We start from the raw sequence: 21,003 nt of genomic DNA, 5'->3' as shown, positions 1-21,003 counted from the left end.
TTACACTAGGGGCTTAGTAGAGGTTGGAGGCAGTATTGACTTTGTAATTAAACTATTTTAACTTCAGGATTTTGTAATCACCGCACTTAAACCATCTGTTATGGTACATGGGCAATTTCCCCACCCCCCACTCCTCTCTGGGTACAAAACGCCATCATGCTTTTAATTGCAAAGCCCCCCTTAGGATGGGAACAGAAGGGGAAAATGAGGATAATTTCCTTTTTCTAAGACAACTTGCAAAAGTGCATGGAATTTTCTCTCCTTGAGAAAGGAGGTGCATGTAGGACTGGCTCCTCCTGTCCCAGGAGCAAAGCAGAGGGCTTCAGAATGGGCACCTTCCTTTTCTGGCTGACAACTCAGCCCTCACCAGGAACTTCCACTGGGAGAAGTAAGAAAAGGGGATGGAACCTCAGGTCAGCCAGGGCAGAGCCTGGCAAGAGACATTGCTCCTGTCCACTGAGAACCGCTGAGCTCTTTGTGCTAGGGAAAGAAAAAAGAAGTAAAGGTTAAGGCAGAAGAGGGCGAAGCAGAGTTAGAGAAGTCATTTGTGTCTGTTGGCCTACTGGAATATGTCCCCTGCTGACCAGGGAATCCAACACCTTGTAGCTGAAGTTCTCCATGCTGCTCAAACAGTAGCACAGTATAATTTTGCACAAATCCCTCAGGATTTGCCTACTCCTGCAAGTAGCATTAATTAGTATGGAGCAGGCCATAGCAAATTGTTCCAGGGGTAAAATGATCTGGCATTCCCATCAAAATGAGCATCACCATTTGGCAACCCTGAATTCTGGGCCTTCACCTGTGTAACTAAGTTACTGCAAAGAAGATGATCCTAGTTTAAATAGTTACCACAGTAATAATGACAGATATTAAAACCTGGGATATCTTTCTCTGCCTTGGTAAAACATTTTGCTTTCTCCCAACTGTGTGGGATTATTTTGTTTTCTTTCCATGAGTTGTTTTGGTCTGCAGTTTCAGCAGATCCAAATGCATGCTGAATATGTGCTGAGATGAAGCAGGGCTTTTGCTGGATTCCTGCTTCCTGCTTTGTTGCTCTGAATTTAAATCACAGGCATTTCTGTGCACCCCTTGGTTAAATATGTCTTTTAGTTCTGTTTAATCTTGCCCCAGTCACCTGCATTCTGTCACTGGCAGTCATCTTGGCAGAGCCCTTCTGACCAACATATGAGAGAGACAAATGCACTCTCACATCTTGTTGTATAGCCCTGAGCTTTTAAAAAAGAAGAGAGAAGTGGTAGGGAATCTTCCCAGTCGTCCTCATCAAAATTCACTTTTTTTCCTTCTTGTTCTAGTTTGCCAAATAATAACTTTCATTCAGGACAGATCAAAGTGGTAAATCAGAGAGCAAATGTTCAATATACCTAAATCTCTGATCCAGTGTTCTCCCACATATCATGTCCATCATACCAGTTGCACAGATGTGTGCTTTGGTCTCAGCCTAATTTTGTTTGGCACTACAGCTTTTGAAGCTCTTCTTGTGAGAGGTAGATTTTTGCTCTTTAAGCAGTGTCAGCACTCCAGAGCTCCTGAAGCTGATAGAGGACTGGCCACACTTTGGTGTGTCTCAAACTGCCTGTCCCACTTACTTTTCATGAACCTCTTTCACAGGGAAATTATTAATTCACCAAAATTCCTGATGGCTGACAGAAGACTGGTGAATGCAGTGTGATTGTAGATAGCTGAGAAATTCCATTTAATTCAACCCTATCCAATAGCAGTAACCACTGGATTTTGCTAATTTCAGTCCCATTGTAACTATATCTTTTTCAAAACCAGGACCTTGTGCCATGCTGTAGGTGTGGGAAAAGTGTAGCATTTGACCCAGTGCTGCTGTAGGCCAGTGACATAAAGGGAGAGCACTGCCCACCCCCAACCATCCCCACTCTTTGAGTTATGTTTTTGTCTCCATGGCTCTCCAGTATGCATTTTCCTGGTAAAGCCATTTCATTAATGCCAGCCAGCAGGAACTGCTGAGTGTACAACACTTCAGAAGAACTCTTTGCTACTTGAGAAACTGAAAGCAGATGTGGAAGCCTTGTCTTACCTTTAGAATTGTCAAGAAGATGAAAGAACAGATAGCATTTTCAAATGTGAAACCAGCAGTCTCAGGGGGGCTTTACATATTTTCATGTGTTTTTCTGCTTAGCACTGGAAGGGTGAAGATCAGTTTCTTTAAAGATATATAAAACTTGCTATAGAAGCAAGATGCCTATAAATTAGATATCTGTATATTTTTAGAAGATATTTTCTATTACAGGATTAAGGACTGGATTCCTCATATGTATCAAAAGCTCTCTTCACCCATCAGTGTCAACAAAGATGAACTCCAAATGCCACTCAAAAATGGCCAAGCACTTGTTAGCTTATCTCTCTGCTCACCTCTCATTTTACCCACAAGGACATACAGCACCTAGCCAGATGTTAACAAAACACATCTTTTCCACTGCACACTCTCTGAAACATCTGGTTTCATCCTAGAGGTTGTGTGATGTCCAGTTCAATCTGGTCTGCCATATGACCAGCATTTCTTGGAGGTGAGAGTTAGCTCTTACACTTGCACTGTTGCAGGGCTGCAGCCAGCCTGGGGCTGGGGCTCACCAAGTAGTCCAAGCAGGTGGAAAAACATCTCACCCTGACATTGCAGACTCCAGTGAGACTTTGCAGGGTCACTGAAAGCCAGCCATGGGGGGCTTAAAGCTTGTCATGTACTAACTGCATGACAATTATACGACCTGTTGCCAACCACACACCTCAGTCTCAGTCTGAGGCATCTAAGATTCTCACAGGATATGTGGAGAGGCTCATGGAAATCATATGAGCCACAATTCTAAGAATCTCTAAAAGCAGAAAGGGCTAAGGAAAGGGATTTGCTGAGCTAAAGCATTCCTTAGGGACTGCCACCTGCCAAACACTATTGTGCTGGCGATAGATGAGAAAGGGACAAAGTTCTAGACCTAAATAATACAGCTCTGCATCTGAGTAGTCCTCAGGGGCATATCACTTATCAGTGATAGATCATGTCTTGACTGCTGGCAGAAGTAGCGTGAACCTCATTCCCAGCTCTTTGGATGGAGCAGAAGATCTTGGAGGCTCCTCTTGAAAGACTGTGAAGGGATTGACATCACATTGATGATCTAGAGTAGATGCTGACATTCAGAGGACTAAATACTGCATTTTGCACTATTTTTCTGCAAAGGAAGCTGCTTGGCTAACAGCTGAAGCCTGAGTATAATGTACAGGATTGACTGTACAGTCAGGAGATAAAGACCACTCTGCAAATGGAAAAGAAAACCAAGCTGACTATATAGATATGTTTTTAGTTTCTTCTGTCAGCGCCATTCCACTACTTTGGAGCAGGATCAGCGATCTGATTTTCTTCCAAATACCATGATCAGCTTGAATAGCTCAATGTCAAAATTAACCTATGGTTTAGTTAGTGTTTGTTTGTTTATTTATTTATTTATTTGTTTGTTTGAGTGTAGTGTTATCTCCCCAGTACGATGGGCTGAGTCCATTTCAGTTTCATCCTCAACATTTCACTCTTTAAAAAATTAATTTCCCAGAATTTTCCACATATATTTTACTTAGACTGAAACTCACTTTTCAGTACTAGAAGGAACTTAGTAGTAGGAAGCTTTTTTATATTCTCTTCAAAAATTCCTTAGACATTGCCAGTGGTATCAATCATACAATGCCAAGTATTTTGGTAGTTTCAGAAGTGGAACTGAAAGAGAACTGGTACACCCAGGGCACTGAAAGTGTTTCATCAGATCTTTCTCAGGAGCCAGAAGCTGGGCAACTGCTATCTGAAGCATGCCTGAAGATTGTCCACATGACTTCTAAAATATAAGTGTGCTCACCAAGAACTGAAAGCTGGGGACTGTCAGAAAATCACAACTGTTCTGGGTTGGGTTTGGAGGAGCACAGATCCAGTAGGTCAGTCATTGGATGGCACACCTACATGGGAAAAAATGTTTAGAGACAAGGGAATGATGCTGTTAAAGGATTACATACATCTGGCCTAGTGTTTGAAGGTTGATCATATTTTGAAGATGAAGCTTGGTAAAAACCATAATAGAAAAAGAGGAAGGCCTATTACTGTATTATACACAGTTGGTATTTTTACTGCAATGGAGATTTTCAAAAACATGTCATTTTAGTTTAACTTAGAGTGATCTCTACATATTTTGATGCAAAACCGGTGACCAATTAATAAAGTCTGAACAAAAATGAATTAGAAAATTAAATTTGACAGAAATCAAAAAGGCATATAGTACTTTAAATATACAATTTCACTTTATGTCTCTTTTTACTCTAGCAACCAGGGCACAAGGGCAGTACGAACATGTGGCCCTTTATTTGATCAGGGATAATAATCAACTAAGCCAAAAGGAAGGGAAGTAGATTTTCCTAGTTCAGCTGCTAATATAATATTTTACATGTTCCCAGTTGTGTAACCATTGTTCCGTGCAGCATTGTAACATGCAGCCATTGTTAAATGGGAAAAAACTGTGCAAATAGCAAAGAATCCAAATGTAGAGAAATGGTGCTCATTACGAAACGGGCGCGATATTTCATATCCCACCTCTGCCTTCTTCCTCTTTTGCCTGCTTATGCCTTCATTGGCATAAGGCCTCAGGTTCTTGTAAGAAGGGATTCTGCTGAGACTTGTAGTTGCTGCAAATGTCTGGTGACCATGGAAGCAGCACAGTTGGTGGTAGGATCTCCTGCTTTGCTGATCTTTCACCATCCCAGTAGTGTTGGTTACTCAAGGTCTAACCATTAGTCTAACCATTAGTGCTGCAGCACCTCTCTTGAGGCTATAGGTCTACGGTCCTTCCATTAAATACATTGTTCTCATCTTAGGCTGTGAAAGGTGCATCTCCTTTCCATCAAAGAAGTTTTAGCAAAGGACTTCTTAGACATGCATTGATCCTGCATTACACAGTTACTGACCTAGTCCTAGACTTTTACTTCAACTCTTATCTAGAACTAATGACTCTTATTAATGTCAATAATAACCATAAATCTATGAAGGCCTTAAATTAGTTCAGATTCATTGCTTCACGTCGGTGTGAACCCCAACCATAACTTCAGATTTTACAATGATAGCCCAGAAGTATGATTGATAATGTGATCTCCATTACCTAAAACTCTAAATTAATCTCACTTGTTTCTTCTAGATCTGGCTTAATCCTAAATGGTTTACCTTCTTTCCAAATGCAAATTTCAAATCAGTTCTATGTCTAGTCTTACGGCCAGACCTTGAAGGAATTATAAGTAGATCATCTGGTCTGACAGTAAGTTTTGTGTAAGCTCAACAGCCCCTGCTAAACATGCCGGAACACCTCACTTTTATCTGTTCTAAGTAAATAATAATTGCAATTCTGAGTATAAGAGCAATCTATATTGTTCTTTCTACATTCTGCTTTTTTCTAGAACTAAGCATAGTTTGTGGCTCCCTCTAAGCAGCAGCTTGGTATTCCCAAATCCTATAAACAGAGTTCATAATACAAACTAAATGTGCAACCTGTTTCAGACAAGCAATTTACCATAGCTTTATCAGCCTTTACTTGCAACAGTCCCGTGGCCCATACCAACCAGCCCATCCTTACCCAGACTACATCCCTTGGCTAATACCAAATTTAATCCAAACTTTATAAAGTTAGATTAGTCATTCCAGTTAAACCACAGCCCAAATATATTCACATGAAAAGCCTGTTAGTTAAAACCTGGAGCATATCAAACCTAAAAGTAATCTTAATCTATCAGTTTTCAAAAGCATGTTTGGCCTCCTGAATTATGCTGATCTAATCACTAGCAGGCAGACTCAGCCCTTTTAAGTTTAGCTTGATGGCCAGTTTTACTTTTAGTACTGTAACGTTTGTTGCTGGGGTATGCCCAGCCTGTAGCAATACATCTCTGTCGACAGAGGTGTGACCTGTATTGTTTTAGTGTCAGATATCTGCTTTTCTAAGACTGATAACATCTCTACAGGTTTCCTTCAAGTGCTCTAAGAGTGGGGATTTTTTTTGTACCACTGCTTCTTGCTCCATAAGCCTGAAGTCCCCTCAGTCCTTACCCCATACTGAAGAAAATAGTACTGTGCTGTGTCCTACAAAACATCTGTTCCCACTTCTGTGTATCTGTGACCTTCTAATAGCCTGCAACAGGTATGAGATTCTGCTAAATGTCTCTGCACTGAAGACTCCCTTCCTCTCAGTGACCATCACTTATATGGTGGAGATGGAGACAGGATGCTAATCTGATCAGTGTTTTGGCATGTGCTATGACAGAACAATACACAGGTTTATTTTTCACAAGTTATTTCACTGTGCTTCCACTACACATTTAAAGGTAAATGCCAACTTTCTTGCTAATTTTGAGTTTGGAGCAATATTCCCATGGTCCTAATTACCTTCAGGGTCAAAGAACTGCACCCCTCTTCCAGTACAAATTCTGCATGGCTAGGCATGGGCTCATGGCACACAAGACAACTGGCTCTTCTCCAACAGTGCTTCATCTTGGTTGATATAATTTGTTTTAGAATCACTTTTACTTTAGAAGTGGAAGCAAATTTGACTTGTTGACCCACCTCTGTTGACACTGACAAATAGATCAAATGGATTTAATTTTTCCTGTCTCTTTCTCAGAAAAAAAAGGCTGTTTTTTTCTTTAGGCATGATTCATTTGGCACTGATTGTACTCAGTAAGTACAACTTCTAACACAGATTTTCAGGCATGTATATATTAAAACCAATGTATTAATGCATCCCCAGAAATGTAACTGAACTTACTAATACAAAACCACCAAATAGTGACTCCATTAATTCTTCATATAATTTACTGTAATGCTGTTATAACACAAAAGATAAAGCTCTTCCCACAGGCAATTCACAAAAGCTGTAAGCGATTTAATTTTATACGGACATAACATACTGAATTCATCAAGCCATTTATTTGACTGAACTAATGGGTCATAAAATGGAAAGTTCTCATTTGGCTTTGCTAGTTACAATTACAATGGGTTTGTTTTGTTCTGCAGCACTATGTGAGAATTCTCTCAACTGGCTATTTGAATATTGGAATATTTTTATTGCTCTTTTCTCTTGAATACTAGAATATTTTTATTGCTCTTTTCTTTTTGACAATGAACTGCAATTTCCAACAGTGTCATACTTCATGCTGCTTTGTGTTTGGCAGCCTTCTGGAGAATCTGCATATTTAATGACATACAATCGTATCTCAGATAATGTGCAGATACAGTAACTTATGGCAGGGAAAAACCAAATAAACCCAATAAATCTCAGTGCAAAATGGTTCACTTAAAAAAACTACTGGAAATGATGCATATAAATCTCATATACCCTATGAGAAATTATGTACACAGATTTCTTTTCATGTAGAGCCTAACAGACTAAGACACTGTCTGCTAGTGGTTGCTTACTTTCTCTAAATTCTACATATTCCCCTAATATACACCCAACAGTCTGGAAGTTTTGACCTTAAATTATTTGTGCCATTTATTGGCTGAGAGAGCCAAGGATTACAGGACAATGACATATCCCTTGCTCTAGTGGCATATCCCTTACCTTTGTACTCCCCATCTTAACTCCTTGGAACAAGAGGTATCTCCTCTCCTGACTAAAAGGGTGAACTGCATACACAGGGAGGGAACCTGACTTTTATAGGACTAATTTTAGGACCAAATATATCCTGAACAGTCATGAAGAAATAACTCCTTTGCAGTACTTACTTCATTTTCCACAAAGCTTTGTCCAATAAATACTGAACAATCTGTGTTAACACTGCATCTCATTGTGAATTTGTACAGAAACCAATGCTTTCTTGCACCATTATGGTAATTTTTGTCACAGCATAAGTCTTCATCCTGAATTAGAAAGCAATTGAGCTGAAGTCTTCCACTTCCCAATTACAGAACTATGGTGTCTTTTTTCTACATAAAGTGTTTCATATCTAGAAGTATTCATGACCTAGTCCAGTCAATGCTTTTGACTGCTTTTCTGCAGTCAAGACTTCTCATGACAGAGAGATACTAAAGGAAGTTTTACAGAATTAGAAAGAAAAGCTTCATCCTGGTATCATCCATTTTCCTCAACCAAAAAATGCACTTTTCTTCAATTCCACAATATTCAGCAAATATTTAATGGACTGAATGGGAGTGGATTTAAATCCAAACCTGAATCTGGTGTTGGGACAATCTGATTATAAAATAACACCTATTTCATGAATGGATAGCAAGAAGTTTGGTTTTTTAAGTGTATTCGCTTTTCTGTCCTCTGTAACATCACTAGTAAATATTCTTAGATTCTTGGCACATAAATGTGTGTTTGTGCACAGATTATCATGGAACTCGTAAAACACTTTTAAAAATTAAAATAGGTACCTCAAGGGTCGCAATATTTTTAAAATAATCTTTATTACTTTTGGTCTCAGTTTACACAGTTGTCCTAAACCAGTGAAGCTGATTAATGTATTTTCATGATTTCCATAAGAAACTTTGGGCTCATATCAGAGGTAATTCTGAAATCCCATGACATTTAGTGGCATAATTTCATTTCCTTCAGTTGTCCAGGTACAGTAGCAGGCTACTGCAGCTAGTCACCTTATGGTATTTGCATGTTTTGTTGGTTTTGTTTTTAGAGGAAGAGAAAAAAAATATCCACAATATGTTTTATTTATTTCCTGAGGACTTTCACTTACACAAGTAGGCACTAAACATTTGAAATTTACTTTCCAGAGCACAACAGTAAAAAACTTAAGGGTTTGGCTTAGTTTCATTTAAAACAGTAAAAACTGACCTTGTAAACATTTCCATAGGAGGTAGGATACAAACATTTGACAATCTGTCAAACATGAGAAAGTAAACAGTTACTCTGTGGTCCTAATAAATAATGAGCAACACAGACATTAAATAAACATTATATATATATATATATATAATATGCATATAAGAGATACAAGTGAAAGACTAAAATAGCATTTTTAATAAATTAGGAATAGATGTAATAATTTCTTTACAACTTATTCTTGCGTGCAAGAATCACTGGCTCTTTCTGCTTACTCTGAAATTCTGATTTGAAAAGCTGTAATGGTGAGATTCACAAGCAGGATCCAATCTAAATATAACTATTTTTTTGTGTGGAGGGGTGATAACATTGCTAAAATGGCTCCTTTAACACCTATATGTAATACTTTTATCTTCCACCAAGTTGGAAGGGGAATATCATCATAGCCTTAATGTCTGGGGTTGGAAACTCAGCTTAGGGCACAAACATGTCTCCCAGCTAGGTTCCTCCAGCAGCTGCTCCCATGAAGACAGTGTTGATTGGTGGTAAAGATGGCACCATATCTCTGCTTGGTGGGGCATGGACCTCCAGATTTTCCTGGGAAGGGAACTGACCAGATGTTCCATACATGCACTGTGAAGAAGATGTGGGTTGCAAGTTTGAAGCTGTGGGGAAAAAAGGTTACCATCATTGCGAGTTTATAATTCCTTGAATTTAACAGAAATCACAATCCAGTTTCGTTTGATGGAAACTCCTATCTCCTATCTCATCATCTAAAGGACACAAATGTCTGATCTTCTGTTCAAGATTAACAGGTAAACAGTAGGAAGATGCAATCTTGTGTAGAAATAAAATGCCCTAGTTTATATCTTCCACGCAACCCTTTCTGGAATGTGAGACCAGTTGCCATTTGTTAAGGCATATACCAAAACAAACCCTTCAGGATTATTATATATTACATGGGTATTTCTGCCTAAAATTCACTGCCAGTGGGAGCTTTGCCTAATATACACAGTTGTTGAAGCGTAAGATGGGGGACCAGAGCACAGGAAGCATATACTGAGACACCCCTGATCCAGGATTCATTTGATCTGTTTGACAGTGAGGATCTCCAAGAGACCCTAGAAAAGCCTATCATTAGTTTACTTAATAATTAGGAAGTGCTTCCAGATACATATTTTTATGCAACTCAGGCAAATCATTCCACTCCTCATAGACAATGGATCATAGACCTCCTTATGAAAGCAAATTTACTAAACTCAGTTTTAAGGAAAACAATCTTATAATACACCCTAAGTACCGAGCTGCTTCATCTCTATGTTCCATTTTATATACTGTGTATGTGAGCTACAATTTAATATTCAGCATTTGTTAGGATGCTAAGAAGTTCATAGCTGCTGCTCAATTGTTGGCAATACTTACGCATAGGGGTCCGGCAGACAATTGAAGGTGAGGACTCTGTGTAGTATGAGCCTGTTTGTTTTCTTCTGCTGTCATCCAAGATATTCAGTGGATCATGTATATCACTGTAGGATGGCAGTGGCCGAATGCTGCTGACACTGCTGATTACAGAAACATGTTGGTCCACCATTGTTCCAAGTCTGTGAGATTCTGAATAATTTATGCTGTTTCCATAATATCCTAATTGAAGATTGAAAAAAAAAAAAAAAATGAATGAAACTACCGGGTAGTGTACGAACCTGAAATAACCTTGGAAAAACAGGATTTGTTACCAGATGAAGCCCTTCTCAATAAGACTATTTATGCACACACACACAGCCTAGGAAAATAAGCAGCATGTATAAGGACTGACCCAAAAGAGAGGTGGTAACAAGGAAACCAAAAGATGGTAAGGGCTCAGTCATGCCTTCAGTACAGAAAACTGCTCTTTTAACTTCAGAATCAAGCATAGCCTGCAATCAGTAGTCTTAACAGACATCATGGGGAGTCCTATCCACAGGTCAGTGCTACTTCTGAAGCTTACAACCAAGGAAAGCATGCACGGAAAGAAAATCTGCAGGGTGATATGTACTCACTGCACTGACAAATTCATATAGAAGTAACATTTCCACTGTGTCTTTCCTCTGGAAGAGGGAGGTATTTTGCTGACTATACCTCTGAAGCAGTAATTTTACATTTGAACTATGAGAAGTGAGAGGGACAAAGTCCCAAACTGTTGCTAATGCACATTTTTATACTTTTTACCCTCTAACTAGAATGGTCCATTATGCTGATCCCAGAGGTAAGCTAGCTTGTCTGCTTTAGTTTCATAGCAAATGTTTTGGGAGCTTTTCAAGAGATTGTTAAACCATGAAGTAATCCTGGTTTTACTTCCTTTGTGTAAGATGTGGCGATGATAACCAAAGGAAGAATAGCATAGGGCAGCAGATGCATTTGAGGTCAACTGAAGATTCCGCAGATGAAAATAAACCCTTAAGTAGCTTATTAAGATGCTTTACAATCTCTGTTTGTTATCAGAGAAGTGGAAAACAGGAATGTATAAATAAAAGCTGAAATACACCTTCCATAGAAAAAAAGGCGGAGAAAAAGCATTTTACTCCAGCAATGAAAGAGAAACAAAAAGAAAAAGAAAATACATATTAATACCATTGGAAGCATTAGCAGGATAAGCTGCTCCTGGACATGTAGATACTGAGTTGTTCAAGAAATTGAAACTCCCGGTATTCAGAAACTGCATACTGTGTGTGTCCTGTGACATGCTGGAGGGACCACAGCTGGAAGGGGATCTGGCATTGTAGGGAGATACAGCACAGCTGTTGCTGAAGTAGTCTCTGGAAAACTGCTGCTCACTCAAGGCATTGAACCGGCTGGGCTCCGCTCTGTGGTCGTAAACTCCTGAAGTGGAATGGGCCTGTGTCCTGAACACAGCCTGGTAATTGGAATTGTTTCCATAGTAATTCTGGTTAGCCTGTGACAAAGTCTGGTAAAGGGGTTCTGAGTAGGAAGGGCACTGTGAATGTGTCGACAACATGGGACCTACACTGGCAGGTCTCACAGCCATTGGCCCCTGGTTGATAACACTGCCTCGGCTGACCATGGCTGGTGAAATGGGTGGAGTCATGAGGTGACCAGTGCTTTGAGACAGCTCCATTTGATCTGGACAAAACAGACATTAACCATGATTAGTTATTAGTTATATTAATACACCTCTGTTAAGTACCACTGTTAAGACACAAACCCTCTAATGAAGTGCAGATTACCATTTGAAACCTTTACAAAAGATATTCACTGGCCACCACCTATATAATTGACAGCTTTTATTTCATGGCTTCAGGCTATAAAGCTTCCCCCTTTCATTCTCCAGCTTGGAGGTGCCATATTCAGTGGGAATTTCCAACAGTTAGAACCCTTATGTGCTCCAGGTTTCCTCTTCATTCTCTCCTCACAAGAACCTCACCAAGCCAAGCATTCTAAGCTAGCTTTACCATTTTTCCAATAGGAACTATTACTGGCAGAGTCATTATAATTGCTGACTTCAGTAAATCACCACATAAGGGCAAGCTCATGAAATGCATGTGGTCATCACTCCTCCTACAGCAACATGTTACCATGAACCAAAAGACTAACAGGCAAATTAGGGAAGGAGAAGCTGGAAGAGTTGACACACACCTGTCAGCTGCATACTCTCTCCATCTCCTGTGGTGAAGGGATTCATACCAGAAGGTGCACTGCTGGGCTGGCCAGCTGACAAGGACACATAGGTTTGCTCTCCTAGGCACTCGTTTTTGACAGAAGTGTCACTGGGCAGAGGAGCGGCTTTGTTGCGATTTGCTAGGAAGCAGGAGCTTGGTGATGCAGTGAAGGTGGCTTTGCTTGCATCTGGAAGGGTAAACAAAACCCTTGTTGGCTGTTACATATCCCCACTGCACATGAATTCTGTTTGTATCATTTTCCCTGACCACAGATCTACATCACACAGTATCAGCTCCTTACTGAAGCCATCATAGTGAAGGTATGAATCAGATTTATTCCCTTGAAGTAAATGTCAACAATGAAATCAAGTAAAGTGCATTAAGGATCAATATTTCATCCTAAAGAATTAACAGTGGCAACTTTAGAATGCTTGAACTCTCTTCTCATATTGGTATCTAGAGAAAACCATTTGTTATATTCAAGAGTTCTTCAGACTTTGCAGACTATTGATAAAGTCAGTTTTGCTGTTCTTCAGAGGAAACTATGATTTTACCTTATGGTTTCAAGTACTTCACCTAAACACGCAACGATAAAGCAACTGTCACACAGTTTTTCTCCTGGAAGCTGAAAGGAAGGAAGGAATTGAAAGAAGTGCAGCATCTACTGTCACACAATTTCTATGCATGTTTCTTGCAGCAAAGTGCAGATTTAGAGTAACAACAACCAAAAAGTTAAGGACTGACTGCCAGTACTAAAGCTAATAAAAAATAAAATTCTTCAAGTTTCTGAAGTTTCACAGAATTTTTAAGGATTAACTTGGACCAGAACTTGACTCAAATCAATCTTCATTCTTTTTATAGCAAAGAACCTGGAATATATAATTTCAAACTGTCTAACTTTGAAGAAGCCTGGTAGATGGAAAATGTTAAGGATACTGTTTTCCAATAATTTTATTTCTCATCCATACAGTCATACTTCAACCACATTGCTCCAAACTTATGTTCCAATTTTGAAGGGATATTTGCACTTTGAAAACATTTAATGGATTTCTAATTCAAGTTGTAATTGCATATTTAAGTTTTGGGGGAAAACTTGATTATGAATTCCTGCCCCTTCTGCTACTTATACCCCTTTTCTCACTTCAGTTCATGGCCCTTCAGACGTACCTACACATCTTTGCTGCATGCAAGATAATTTCAGTGATCCTTAGTATTGACATTCCAACAAAATTTTATGAAGTGAACTGTGGTAGGAAGGTAGGAATGAATTACTGAGTGAATGGCCACAAACTTTTCAGATCAATTTTACAATGTTGCACATAACCACACCTTCAGGAGAACACAGAACTCTTGTTTCTGCTTAAACAAATACAACAATTTTCCAAACATACTGGAGTACATGCAAAAGAACCAAGCTCTAGTTACCTAAATTTTTCATGTATTTGTCCAGTAGATTCTGGAGTTCTTGTTCTTTGTCATTGTTGAACTGTGTCTCCATGGCAAGCAGGATGTACTCATCTAGTAACATGCGGATCAAATGAAAAGAACCTTTTGGAGGAGAAACAGAGAGAGTTATCTTTGAGTTATCTTTGTGACCATCTCTTACCACTCCACAAGAAGCCAGTGAAACAAACAAATAATTGTGGACTTTAAATGACCTGGCAAGACCAACAAGGAATAGTGCCTAACTTCTAGCTCTAATCTCTCTTTGCACTGGCCCACCTAGCTCAATTGTTTACTGTCCTGTAGGCTATTTGACCACTAATTACATCAAAGAAAAATACTGATGAAAGTGAGACATGCTTTATACTTGAAGAGAGCACACAGTGGAACTAGATAAGACTGAAGTCTGCTAGAATGCCTCCGCTCTATTTCTGTTTGCCTTGTGCTAAATAACCAGACAATAACTGGCAAAGTCTTTGACCTTATTTCAAGGATATATCACATTAAAAAATGTATGTGTCCCTACAGTCATTCCAAATAACCTCTAAATTTTAGATAGCAATGTACCTATGGCTAAACAAATGAAATTACATACTGGAGTTTGTTTCACTTGCTCTGCCATCTTATCTCTTATATAAGGTTCTTTCTGAGTGTTCCCAAAAATGTAAGCATTCCTAAAGATGCATGTGTAAGCCTTAATTTTTAAAAGCCACAAACACTGTTAAATTGATCATCTGCTGATCCCAGAATTAAGTGTGTAGTGGCTGTCAAATTCCTTTTGCTTTTATTAAAACATACCATGCACAAGAACTTATATGCAACAGTATTTTTTTTATCAAACTGATGCACAGGTTAAACCAATAATTTAAATCTTTTATCTCTTGTACTGAGATATGCAGTCATTGCCATATTAAAACAAACAAAGCTTCTAGCACTTAAATGTCAAAGCAGGATCAAAACAGCAATTCAAAAGAAAAATACCTTTTAAAAACAAACCTGTGACATAGGTCACCAGCAAAATATTGCTAGCATTTACTGTGAAATATTATTTTGAAAAGTACATCACATAGTATCTGTGGCTTTGATCAAATAATTTTTAGATTAGGATGGGTTCCTCAGCACAGGAAATGGTAGAAAGCTGGTAAGTGCTTAACATATATGAGTATTTTTATAAAGCTCAGGTACCAAAACTTGATGCGTTGTTTAGAGTTAGGTTATGCATCACTCGAGCACCGAAAAAGCTCCATTTCAGAAGGAAGTCCTGAGCTCTCTTCTTTAAAGACCTCCCATTTTGCTTGCTTGCCTGAAAGAGAACAGTAAAATACTGTTAAGCATGCCCACTTGCTTTCTGCCAACAGGAGAGAAGAACCTAATATCCTTGAGAGTTCAAGAAGACCTTGAGTCAGGCTGATGCAGCAGAGTGAAACAAGCTTCCTGATTCAAACTATCTGTGTGACCTAACTGGGTAAAACAGAGCAGCCTTCAGTCTTTCCAGTGCAATCACAGAATGTTGTCTGTTGATGTCAGATGAAGCAAACTGCTTACTGCTTGGACCCTGATGGTACAGGTGAGGGAGGGAGGGAGGCAGAAAGACAGGAAGGAATATCCCACCCTCTGGCACTGCTACTCCATAAAAACAGGGAATAGAAATTAGACCTTGTACTTTAATTTAATCCGTATAATACTTGTCAGAATTTCTCTTACAGAATGGTATGTTACTATCACAATGATCAAAGTGATACTTTTAATACTGCTCATTTCATACAGTCACTTTGCTCTGGCAGTGATTTGTTTGTGAGGTAACATATGCCCTCTTACTTTCTCAAACAGCAAGCAGAAAGAAGCTGTTGTGTGAGTTTGACAGTAGCCACACTTTAGCATGAACAGAAGGCAGACAGCAGTGGAAGGATTACATATTCTGTAAATGATTAGCTTCTGCTCAAGTCGACCAAGCTTCATATCAAAAGTTGTTGGTACTTCTTCCCTTAAGTACAGGAAAACAATGCTAGGAACCACACTTGTTAGCTTTAAGAATATGGTATCACATAGTAGACGCTGAATGGAAAATTGCTTTGCCTTTTCTGCCTGACTTGCTTATCACAAATTGTCTTCTGAAATTGTGGAATGAAATGTAGACCATAATCACCACAGTTTAAAATAAATTGAGATTACTTGACTTCAATGGGATGGTTTTTTTTTACCTAGGAAGATTTCTGTGTATGTGAGGACTTGCTTTGGCTCTGCTGCCTTGAGTCATCCAAAGCTCCTCACTGTGCTGCTTGCATGCCAGCAACTGTTAGGAAACTCACAGTATTTTAAAATGAAAGAAATTATCACTGTCTCCATTAAAATTTGGGAAAAACAGGTGAAGAAAGGGAAAAGGGCATGCTTATGGTCTCTCTCAGCCAGTTGATGTTTACTGTACCATCTCATCTTTTTGCATCCATTCGTATCAAGATCCTACCTAAAATGATTAATAAGATACTGCATTTTCAGATAAAAAAAGGTCTGATGAGAAGACCAGTGTTCAGCTTTTGGCCAACAATATTTAACATCTTATTCTACTAGTTCACAGTAATTAGAGTCACAGATTGGGTAAATATCTTTTACTTAGCTATAGGTCAAAATCCTGTATTTTGTTCTGAGCTGTAGTTTATTAATGCCTATATAACTACATGCATATAAAATACTGGTGATGTAAATGCATCTTGGTAATTGGAGGTGGGCAGAGGAGTCCCATCAAAACCATCAAACACTGTGTTAAGCACCTTACAAAGCTACAAAACTGTATCTTCCGTCCTGAAATGTAGAAATCCTTCAAGAGGCTAGTTACTTCTGAATCCACCTGCTGCAGTAACTTTCACCACACACAGTACCACCCAACCACTATGGAAGAGAGAATTGCTTCTCTAAGAAGCAACTTTTGCTCACCTTACTCAGAGAAATCCCCCCATGATTCTGCAGGCACACATGAAGTGGAAGGGTTTCTATCATGTACAGTTTGTGAAAGTGCCGACTTTAGTGTTTTAGCTACAATACTTCTTAGTTTGTCACACACATAAGACTGCTCAGCATGATTAATCTGAACTAATATCACTGGAATCTCTGACACCAAACGACACACTCCCCCTGTCACAGTAAGGAGATAGAACAGAGATGAAAATTCCTTGTGGAAAATCAGTGGGACTGCAGAAGGAGTAAGGGGAGAGTAGGATTTGGTCTGGAGCCAGGCAGAACATTTGAAAGGTACCTTGATAACCCTTTGCTCAACCACAGTATCCAACCATTCAATAAATGATTCCACAGTGGCATTCTTCTTTAGCAGGTCCTTCAGTTCTTGGAACACTGTAATAGAGTCATCTACCATGTAAAAAGGAGAACATGTCATTGCACTCTATTCTGAACATGAGAAAAAGCCACTCACCAGCCATATGACAATATTGTAGCATGGAAAGGAAAATCAAAGAATTAGAGCAGTGAAGAAATCAGTAATTCCCCAGCAAAGGAAGCACACACACACATCCATCACACACATGTATTTTAATTACTTAAGCATTACAATGATACAGGTTGTAAGACAGTGATCTTTTACAAGAAAATAAAAGCAAAGGAAGATTATTGGATTTTCCATTCCTTTGTAAATTCAATCTCAAAAACCTTTCAATACTACATTTACTAGTAAAGCTTTCTCAGTAATATGGCAGATTTGCAGTGTCCTATGTTTCCTTCATATTTTACAACTTTCTCACAATAGGACATAAAGTTTATTTCCTCAATTCCCATTTTCAAAAAAGTGCCTGAATGACCAGTTATTTCTCTTCTTTTCTTTTTTAACCAGTGTGAAAGAAGACAAAGAATAAAATGAAAAATAACTTCACAAGAAGAGTAGGAAAGGGGCAACTCAAATGAAAATGTGAATAGGATTATCAATCATTAAAGAGACCAAACTCTCATAATAAAAGTAGTAATATTTACAGGACAACACATTGCTATTCCTTTCAGCTCTTGAAACTCTGATCAACACAACTCCCATGACAAAGTTCTCTTTTTAACAGAGAAAAGGGCTGTATCTATTTTTCAACAATGTCTGAAAATTAACTACCTCAAAATTTATACTTCACTCTATTCTGTGTATGAAAATAGGTGCTACACTAAACAGAAAATTCCATATATTTTTAAAGCTCAACCTACAGAAGAAAATGTGATTAATTAAAAAAAGCAAGCAAACTAGTTCAAATAGTTTAAATACCTTAAGCCATAAGAAAATGGAATATTGGACAAATCTTCCAAGAACTGATATGTGCAATATCCCCATACAATTAGGAACAACTTTCAAAAGAGGTTTGCAACTGACATGTAAATGAATTTTTCAGCAACCATTTAAAGTCATCTAGCTGTGATAACCTTCCAGCACAAGCTTTTGTTCTTGCATGCTAGGGCAGCCAGTTGGTTTTCTTAACCTACTGAAGTTTATGGTGAACTGCATTAGAGAATGCAGAGTCTGTGAGTGCCTTGTCTCAGCCAGTCCAAACAGACTGGTGTGGCATGGAATGAAAGAATTAATTACCTTTAATGGTACAAATATATCACCATGGACTTACATTCACTGTAGACTTCCCCATCAGAGTCTGTGCTCCCTGAAACTGCAAGGAGGGCTTGAGAACCAATACTATTCAAATCAACTTTTTCAATATCCGACACCATGGAATTCACCACATGCTGATCAAAAAGAGCTGGCCGAGCAATCTGCAAGAGAAAGCAAGGTAAAATGCTGAGACCCTGTTGTTTTGCCAGCTGGCAGTTAAGTGCCACACAGCCACTCACTCACTACCTACCCCACCAAGGGATGGGGAAGAGAATTAAAAGAGTAAAAGTAAGAAAACTTGCTAGTTAGAGTAAAAACAATTTAATAATTTTTAAAAAGAAATAATAACAGCAACAATTTATAAGTTTAAAAGACACACCAGAAAACAACAGAGAAAAATACAGTCCAACAAGGACCAGTGATGCAAGTTAAAACAATTGCTCACCACCAACTGACCAATGCCTAGCCAGGTCCCTGAGCAGTGGTCCCCTGCCAAACTTCCCCCCAGTTTTACTTTTGATCTGTGGTATGGAATATCCCTGTGATCAGCTGGGGTCAGCTGTCCCAGCTATGTCCCATGCCAAATTTTTGTGTACCTCCAACTTACTTGCCGGCAGTGTGGTGTAAGAAGCAGAAAAGACCTTGGTTGTGTGCAAATACTGCTCAGCAGTAACTGAATTATCAACAGTTTCCAGTACAAATCCAAAATACAGACCTATACTATGATGAACAAAATTAACTCTATCCCAGCCGAAACCAGTACAGGCCCACACCTGGGGATCACCCAAGAAACTGCTCAGTGAAGAATCTTATTATGTTTAATTTTATTGTCATGGCCAGGTTTATTACAGATCAGATGAGATAATCTTTCCCTTTCATTAGACTCCTGATGCTCTTCTAATGTGCCTTCCTATCAGATAATCTTCACAAGATCACCTATATGCTTGCTTTTACATTTATGAAAGAGAAAACCAAGTCAAGATGAATCTGTGGTGTGTCTACAGTTATTCATGAGGACTACCAAGTGCAAGATGCTAGCCTAGAAGTTCCTTGAAAGGCATTGTATCCTTCTGGATAATCTACAAAACCATCACATGGAGATGACTCCTAATTGCAGATACCTGTATCCTGACAACATAGCCTTGGAGTCTCCAACTACCTGTCACTTCCATTTTTTCTTTTCACTCAAAACTCAAATAGAAATAGAACAACAAGGACAAGACAGGGAATCTTCACTAGGCAAGAAGGATCATCTGGTGTTTTCCAATTTGGTACTAAGCAAAATACACATATTTTCCAGTTAATCATTTCATTGAAAAAAGTTCCTGTGATGGCAGTTCATTATAATCACGGTCTTCTCTTTCTTCTGGTACAGAACTTGGAAGTTCTGGTCAGATCTATTTACGGTCACTTCCTAATTTCATGTTTCAAACTACAAGTTTTAAGACTTCCACTGCTGAAGGTTAACTTTGAAACAATAATGCATTGTACCTCATAACCAGAAAGGTACGCTGAATAGAACTGACACATTTTTTGAATGTATAATCTTATTGTGTTTACCTGTGCTAGGTGTAGGAATGATGTCTGACGTTTCAGGGAGGAAACAAATCTTCGTGCAATAGGCAATTTCTTATCTATCAGGCTTTCTGGCAGGTTTTCCAAAGAGGAAGCAACCCACTGTTCCCAGTTTTTTGCAAAACTTCTTATATCTGCCAGTAAACTATAATGGAAACAAAAAGTTATTTAGAGAATCACCAATAAAAACTGTCTGGCATTAGTTTAAATAATTGGGTTTCAATCTATAGCTAACTGACTTCTGAACCTATCTGGAAATTCCTCCTCAGGTATTGCCAAAAGAAACCGGAAATGATCCATAATTGATCTATATATTGACTATATATTGATACATACCTCCTCTAGGAAAATTGTGGGCCAATTGGGACACTAAGAGGTTACCTATTACTTTAAGGCTCTTCGGTAGCTTCCCTCAGAGCTGACACTATATTGCCATACATACGCTACTGTTCTAAAAATGAGGATAAATACTGTGAGCAAATTTCTCTAGGATATAGAATTACTGGTATTTATCTGGAATTTGCCTAAAAATCAGAAGGTATCATGATTATTTTCAAATACCTACCTTTCTGGCATTTCTTGCATTGTTGCAGGGATGAGTACATCTGTAAGAACCTTCAAAAAGTTAACAGAAAATGATGTCATGCTTCCATTGGCCATTCATTCATTCATTCATTCATTCATGTCTTATCTACTTAGATTGCAAATTAGTAAGTACAGAAAATTTACACAGAATAAAGCCATTCAACCTACTGTCCAGTTATTTATATGCCTGGGTTTCTGCAATCACTATTAGACAGGAATATATGAGATACTGACACACTTAGCAAGCACCCATTGTATATCTTACTGTATATCTTCATAGCAGTAAAATGAGGAAAAAACCAACAAGACATGCTATCCCCCATTTCTTAGA

At 38.6% G+C, this 21,003-nt stretch overlaps 1 protein-coding gene across 1 annotated transcript in view; it reads right to left on the bottom strand.

Annotated features, from left to right (window-relative positions):
• Positions 1 to 9,329: 9,329 nt before the first annotated feature.
• RFX6 (regulatory factor X6) overlaps positions 9,330 to 21,003 on the bottom strand; it is a 32,433-nt gene continuing 20,759 nt past the window's right edge. Inside the window, exons 10-19 of the mRNA XM_062488750.1 lie at positions 20,653 to 20,702; positions 20,073 to 20,232; positions 18,529 to 18,673; positions 17,178 to 17,287; positions 15,113 to 15,230; positions 13,910 to 14,032; positions 12,462 to 12,671; positions 11,439 to 11,948; positions 10,254 to 10,472; positions 9,330 to 9,496 (exon numbers count right to left, since the gene is read on the bottom strand). Coding sequence (XP_062344734.1) covers positions 9,330 to 9,496; positions 10,254 to 10,472; positions 11,439 to 11,948; positions 12,462 to 12,671; positions 13,910 to 14,032; positions 15,113 to 15,230; positions 17,178 to 17,287; positions 18,529 to 18,673; positions 20,073 to 20,232; positions 20,653 to 20,702 — 1,812 coding nt within the window. The remainder of the gene's footprint in view (positions 9,497 to 10,253; positions 10,473 to 11,438; positions 11,949 to 12,461; positions 12,672 to 13,909; positions 14,033 to 15,112; positions 15,231 to 17,177; positions 17,288 to 18,528; positions 18,674 to 20,072; positions 20,233 to 20,652; positions 20,703 to 21,003) is intronic.

The sequence above is a fragment of the Cinclus cinclus genome, chromosome 3, assembly GCF_963662255.1.
Source record: "Cinclus cinclus chromosome 3, bCinCin1.1, whole genome shotgun sequence".
In the NCBI taxonomy this organism is placed as follows: Eukaryota; Metazoa; Chordata; class Aves; order Passeriformes; family Cinclidae; genus Cinclus; species Cinclus cinclus.
Note: the sequence above shows the minus strand (reverse complement) of the source record. Positions and strands in the feature narration are given on the sequence as shown.